Genomic DNA, 7,099 nt, shown 5'->3' on the forward strand with positions numbered 1-7,099 from the left:
ATTCAATGTTGTTTCAATCATTCTGTGCTATCTGGGTAGGCAGAACTGACCAAACTAAAATCTCAATATCCTAGAATAATTTTGTGTAAAAAATGTAATAAACATTTTTGCATATCATAACCTGTTCAAGGAAGCATAATAGATCACCTTTAAAGATCCTGCAACCAAAGAGACTTTTTTAAAAAGCAAACCTTTACCATCACTACGTTCTCTTCAACCGTTAAGCTACACATCTGAACAACCATGCTGGTGTTTGTGTGTTTTGTCTTCTTTGTGTTTAGGTACAAGTCCCTGTGCCCAGAGACATGGCCTAACTGGAATGGAAAGCTGTCTGATGGTGTGTCCACACTTGTCAAACACATGGGATACAAGCCTGAGGAGTACAAACTGGGAAGGTGAGCTGCACAGAAATCTGTGAGAGAGGTTACTGTTGGCACCTGAACTTTGTGTGTGTGTTGTTACAAAGTATTCCGGCTATTCATGTAAAGTAGAAAGTAACATTTAATTTCTAAACGCAACAGATCCAAAATCTTCATCCGCTTCCCAAAGACTTTGTTTGCCACCGAGGATGCACTGGAGACCAGAAAACACGGCATTGGTAAGAGACAGGGTGTTCTGTCGAGATTGATCAACATTTTCAGTTTTATTTTATTTATTTAAATCGCTTTCCTACCTTACAGCCACCAAGCTACAGGCGGGATGGAAAGGCTACTGCCAGAAGACCAAATACCAAAAATTAAGGACCTCAGGTCAGGAAGCCACCATTTCTACATTGAAATTTTACATTAAACAGCAGTTAAATGTCATTGGTCCAATGAATTTATTTATTTATTTTTTCTGTCCCCACCAGCCATTGCGATCCAGGCTTGGTGGCGGGGCATCCTGGCGAGGAGGAAGGCCCAGCGCCGGCGACAGGCAGCTAACACTATACGCAGGTATGAGACAATACAGCAGTATGTCAGGATGTAAAAACAGATGCAAGGAAGATGAATACTTATTTTAAAGCCTTCTTGGTATTTGGAGTGATTACAGCGTGATTTCCTCATTTTCTTCAGGTTTATCAAAGGATTCATCTACCGCCACAAAGAACGCTGTCCAGAGAACGAGTATTTCCTGGACTACGTGCGTTATTCCTTCCTCATGAATCTGCACAGGAACCTTCCCAAGAACGTCCTCGACAAAAGCTGGCCCACACCTCCGGCTGCTCTGACTGAGGTGGGAATCTGGATTATAATGCCTTGCAGAAATCCTCATACCCTTTGAACTTTTTCACTTTGCGATGTTATAGCCACTAAACAACCAAAACATGGCCCACTAAAAAGAACCAGATAAGTTATAGTGTGCACTACTCTGTGTTAGTCTATCACATAAATTATGAATAAAATACAGTGGAGTCTGTGTTTGTAATGTGACAAAATGTGAACGTTTATGGGAGGTGAGCTCTTTTAGACGGCACTTATATGCAATGTTGTGAAAACCCTGTCTGTGTCTTAAGGCTTCAGAGCTTCTGCGCAAGATGTGCATGCAGAACATGGTGTGGAGTTACTGCAAGAAGATCAACTCTGAGTGGAAACACCAGGTGAGAAATGTCACCAGTCACAACCTGGTGCTGCTCTTTGAATTTGCCTCACTCATCTCTGGTTTGTATATAAATAGATGGAGCAGAAAATGATCGCAAGCGAGATCTTCAAGGACAAGAAGGACAACTACCCACAGAGTGTTCCCAAGCTGTTTGTCGGCACAAGACTCAGTGAGACTTCAACATTCAGACGATGCCGATTTTTATCCAGTATTTGATCTAATTCCGCCTTTTCTGTTGCTGCTCAGATGGAGAGGACATCAACCCCAAAGCAATACAAGCTCTGGGTAATGAGAAGATGAAGGTTAGTGAAGCCTTTATTTTTTTTCATACTGCTGAAGCGTTCTGCTTTTATGCTGACGTGTCTCTGCTGTAATCTCAGTACGCAGTGCCGGTCACCAAGTATGACAGGAAGGGCTACAAGTCTCGCTCCCGGCAGCTGCTCCTCACGTCGAACAGCGCCATCATCGTCGAGGAGGGCAAACTCAAACAGCGCATCGATTACGGAGCCCTGAAAGGTGAGAAATGCCTCTAAAGAGAAATAAATCTGAGGATTAGATGGAAAATGATCAAACTGAACCAGGATCTTATTTATTGTCATTATTGTTGTCTCAGGCATCTCGGTCAGCTCTCTCAGTGATGGTTTGTTTGTTCTGCACGTGCCCAGTGAGGACAACAAACAAAAGGTGCGACCAAAGACGAGTCAAGAAAGCTTCCTGAGAATGTTTCTCTTTTCATTTGTGTAAAAATGCTAAATGTGTGTGTGACCGTTGGCTCCCAGGGGGACGTGGTTTTGCAGAGCGACCATGTGATCGAGACCCTGACCAAGATCGCCATCTGTGCCGACAAAATTAACAGCATCAACATCAACCAGGGCAGGTGGGAGTCAGAACAGACACGGCAGAACTAGCTTTGAATGTGTGTTCACAACGCGCATTGATCAGCTATGAATTGATAGTTTCATCTCCATAAGAAAATCAAAACATAGCCTTCGTCAATGTTGGAGTTCCTCAGATTGATGATGCTTAAAGATACACCACAAAAATCCATGTCATTGCAAAATGTGAACCATATTTCCAGTTGAATTTTTGTTGTTGTTGTTTTTCTGTGTTTAACTTGTGTGAGAATTGTCCAGTAAAGTATAATGTAGCTTTTATACCTTAACAATGGTTCACTTCTTGTGAATTGTTTTACACCAAGCCTTCTGAATGCTGTTTTCCTCTGATGACAAATCAAAATAACTCCCTCTAGTGGTTGCAGGAGGATTTAAATTCTTCCAGTTTTTCTCAAATTGTCCCACACCTAGAATAAGACTCTAATGAATAGGTCGCAAGTTTGATCACACGTTTATTTTCCTGGAGTTTCACTTGTGACCACATCGTGTGTGTGTGTGTGAATGTTTTCTGTATAGTAGCAGAGAAAATAAATTGTACATTTGCCCTCTCTGTTTACTGTTGTAACTCCATTTATCTGTTTTGCTCCTGCAGTATAAAGTTTACAGCAGGTAATGGGAAAGAAGGGATCATAGACTTCACACCCGGGTCAGAACTACACGTGGAAAAGGCAAAGAACGGACACTTGTCTGTGGTGAGAGAGGATTTTTCTTTTCAGTTTACATCCCATTATAGAAGTATGACAGTCTCATGTTTAAAGAAAAGTACTCTCATTTTTTCCCAGCTGCATCTGACTCTTTGTTGCTACAGAATCTTTATTCACATCCTGCTGACCTTTGACTTCGTTTTTGTTCCCCAGACGGCTCCGAGGCTGAACTCCAGATGATGGCCACCCTGACCGGACGTAGCAGGAACCCCCTAAGCTCCTCATCCTCCAATCACACAAACGCAGACCTCGCTCCGCTTTAGCCAATCAGACGCCACCTGTCTCTACATTTGCGGGCTTGTGCATACAATTAAAATTTTAAACCAAAAAACACATAAAAATCTAGCTAAACTAATTGATATATTTATGTTTATATATAATATTTTTGAGATTAATACTTTTGCTGTTTGAATATTCTGATTTTTTAAATAAATATATATATATATATATAAATATATATATGCATAAGGCCAAGAAATAACAAATATTTCTGGTGAATTTTTCTTGCACCTTGCCTGCTGATGGGTTTTATTCAGGAGCGAGAACACAGTGAGCGACAGACTAGACTCAGACACCAAGGAGAACAGTTTCTGGAGAAGATCAGAGTAACCTGTTGCTGTTTTTATTATTTGCTTTCTAATTTGGACCACTTAATTTCTGCTTTTCTGGGGAAGACAACTTATTGTTATGAAGGTGTACAGATCAAGGCTGGAAGCATGGAAAGCGGATGAGGAAGGGTAAAGAGATGAGGAAGAGAAATTCATCAGTAGGCCTAGAACACAGAAACAGCTGCTGTAGTTTGCTGAAAATCTGCATGAAGATGACCAAAGTAAGTGAGATGTGGATAAGAGAACGGTGGGAAAAAAAAGCACGATAAAGCACAGCCATGTTTTACCTTGTAGCCTGGTTTTTATTTTTATTGGTTAATTTCTTTAGGACAGTTCATCAGTTGTTTTAACAGCTCTGAAAACTCTTGCACTCAACAGAGAGGAGATTTGTTCTCACAAAGTTGTTTGACTAAAAGTTAAATTGCAGCTTTAGTCTCACTGTCCTCCTCATCCAACACCTGAACTGGTCTAATCTGGCTGGAGTCTGAGCAACGTGTACAAACAACAGCGATAATTAATTTTGACACATTTTCTTCTTGTGTATCTATATTTCTAGAGAACGCCTCATTTCTGGCTCCAGACAATATTTTGTGACTTTAGGGACTTTTTAGCTAAACTTCTCACAAACACCAAAAACACCGGTAAGATAATATGTTGTAAAAATGTTTTCTTTTTAAGGGATTAGTTTCACATTTTGGGTGAAGATTTGATAAAGCCACTCTGTCGTTAATCTAAATCTACAGAACATCCTAGAGGTAGCTAGCTTAGCTTCTTAAAAGAAGGCTAGCATAAACATCTCTGTTAGCATCAGGCTCAACGCTGACACAAATATTTACTAGAACAGTTTTTATGACAACAGTCCAGCTGCTCTGGAGAGAAAAGAAATGAGAAGAAATACTGATGCCTTTAACACAAAAAATTCATAGCTTGGAGTCTTAGGTAGAGGATTTGTCTAGTTTTTAATCCCAGGCACCCAGAAGACCAGTTCTGCAACAACCAACGCTGTCTAACTCCAGCTCTGACCTTGTTTAGACCAAAGACTGGTGGTGAAAAACTCCTCAAACAATCTCAGAGTATATACATAGCCTATATATATATATATTTCACTTTTTATCCAAAATTCACTCCATGAAAGAACTCTTCATCTGCATCATGGTTCTACGATATGAGACTGTGCCGCTGCACTTATTAGCCAAAGATCTGGTTGATTTCTTGTATGATTAATATGCTAAATTGTGTCTGTGATGAATGTCCTGTTTGTTTCTCTGTGGGGAGAGGTTTGTAGATGTACAGTTTGTGATGTCTGTTCTAAGTGAGCGGTTCAAGTAGAGAGAGGTTTGATGAGGGAGGGGGAAAAAAAGCTTTTAACTTTGTGTTCATGTGCCTTCTTTTAGTCAGGCTGATATAAATCCCTCTCTGACCGTCTGTGGTTTGCTTCTTTGTACAAGCTTTATTCAAACCAAGTCCATTGTTTGTTGATTTATAGATACACTCCTGCTTTCAGGCTCATTTTACTGTACAACCAATGTATAACTATGCCAACACACTAAATAATACTTATAATTTGAATAAATACATTTTTAAAAATAATACTATCTGGTGAGTGTTTGGGGATTTTTACTTATTTAGCCATTTGAGATTTTAAAATTGGGAGCTTAGTGAAACTGTTTAATGATAATAGTTTAGTTGCTGAGATTGAGACACCAAAGTTCAAAGTCTAATTAAATGGTTCTTTGGACCTTCTACAATGGCTCTTAATGTATTGGCTAAAAAGTGCAGAATAAATATATATGTTTTAAAAACTCTAGATATAACAAATGCAGATTTTACCAGGTTTTTTTTTAGCATTTCCCATAGAATAAATCTTGCTTTGAATTTGCAGTAATATTTTTTTTCTCGTTATCAAGTTGTTTTAGAAGAAAATGTACTAGTTCTCTCTTTAAGATTTTATGTTTGTCTGTTTTAAAACCCCCAAAACAGAAATAAAATTAAGCCATTTAAAAAGACCCCAATTTTCCTGTAATAAACATTTAATAACATTTTGAAAAAGTTAAAGTTGTAGAAGTAAAACGTTGTCTTTTCACAAAAAAGGTCATAACATTTCGCTGCTCTTAATGAGTTTCATTTAATTGGACTAGAGCAAAATCACCTTCTTTGTTTCTGAAGTCTGCAGATCCCTGACTTATAAGCTGAATGGGGTGAAAGGTCAGTCAGGTTCCCCGCTGCCCTTGTCGACAGAAAACACGGGGCACATACTCAGCACAAGGGGGCGCCAAATCATTTCATGACAAGAAAAGCAATAACAAAACTCCTTCCGTCTCTTCCAAAAACATTGATACATTGAGTTTATCCAGAATCTTTATTTTGATTCTGGACAAACTCCGTGTTATTAAAGTGATTATTGACAATGAATCTTATACCTTCTAAAAGTCTGTTTATTTCAACTTAAGTGGTGCCCAATTTGGAAATTGCATGGTGCAAATTTTATGCTGCAGTCCTGACAGGTGTTGTCTTGCACTTCTGTAAACACAACTTTAGTTTGGAAAGTTTGATCTGAAAAAAATCAGAAGACTTGTGGAACAATGTCTGAAGGACGGATAAGCCTTTAATTGAATTATGTTGCCATTAATCACAGCAACACCACATGAAACAGAACTTTATACTTACTTTTAAGCATGGTGATGGAGTGATATTAAGGCTTTTTTATTTATTTATTTATTTATTTATTTATTTATTTATTTATTTATTTATTTTACAGCTATTTAAGATTATATAAATTCTGATTCACTTCTTCTGTATTTATTTGTGTTTTACCAAAGGATTGACTTCTATTTTGGTCATCAAAAAGACTGGTTCATTTTTCATTATATCCAAAAATGTAAAATCTTGTAATTAAAGAGATTTTAGTTTGTTTTACAATGCATAACAAAATATATACAAATAAACACAATTCAGAATATAAGGTTGTCTTACACTACCTGCAAAAGCATTCACACTAAATGAACTGTTTCTCATTTGTCATGTTCATTCTACAACTTTCAGAAAACTGACTGGGATTTTATGTCACAGGTCAATATATCGGTGCAAAATTATGATATGGAGGTAAAATTTGATTTGCTTTAGAAGTTTAATTCTGAAAAATGTGGCATCCTTTTGTTTTGCCTTCTTTTATGTGTAAAACTAATAGAAACAAAACAAACAACAACAACAACAACAAAAAAACTCCAGCTGTGGTTGTGATTGCAAAAAATGGTGGTCCTACAAAGGACTGACATTTTTTTAGATTATAAATATAAAAAAGATAACATTGAAA

General features: G+C 37.8%; 1 protein-coding gene across 1 annotated transcript; it reads left to right on the forward strand.

Annotated features, from left to right (window-relative positions):
• The first annotated feature begins 228 nt into the window (after positions 1-228).
• On the forward strand, positions 229-3,509 carry LOC106958525 (unconventional myosin-Ic-like). Its single transcript, XM_015050469.1, has 13 exons — positions 229-395; positions 522-598; positions 681-749; positions 851-935; positions 1,056-1,215; positions 1,496-1,579; positions 1,657-1,750; positions 1,828-1,883; positions 1,962-2,097; positions 2,195-2,265; positions 2,361-2,458; positions 3,067-3,166; positions 3,332-3,509. The coding sequence occupies exons 1-13, from the start codon at positions 244-246 to the stop codon at positions 3,356-3,358; spliced, it is 1,209 nt and encodes a 402-aa protein (XP_014905955.1). The 5' UTR covers positions 229-243; the 3' UTR covers positions 3,359-3,509.
• The last annotated feature ends 3,590 nt before the right edge of the window (positions 3,510-7,099 follow it).

Source organism: Poecilia latipinna, unplaced genomic scaffold (assembly GCF_001443285.1).
Source record: "Poecilia latipinna isolate Pla-1442-1.1 unplaced genomic scaffold, P_latipinna-1.0 Scaffold992, whole genome shotgun sequence".
NCBI lineage: Eukaryota > Metazoa > Chordata > Actinopteri > Cyprinodontiformes > Poeciliidae > Poecilia > Poecilia latipinna.

Coding starts and splice junctions, on each gene's coding strand:
- LOC106958525 (XM_015050469.1), top strand. CDS start 244: ATGCTGGTGTTTGTGTGTTTTGTCTTCTTTGTGTTTAGGTACAAGTCC. Junction 1,884..1,961: donor TGGGTAATGAGAAGATGAAG/GTTAGTGAAGCC, acceptor CTGTAATCTCAG/TACGCAGTGCCGGTCACCAA. Junction 2,459..3,066: donor ATCAACATCAACCAGGGCAG/GTGGGAGTCAGA, acceptor TTGCTCCTGCAG/TATAAAGTTTACAGCAGGTA.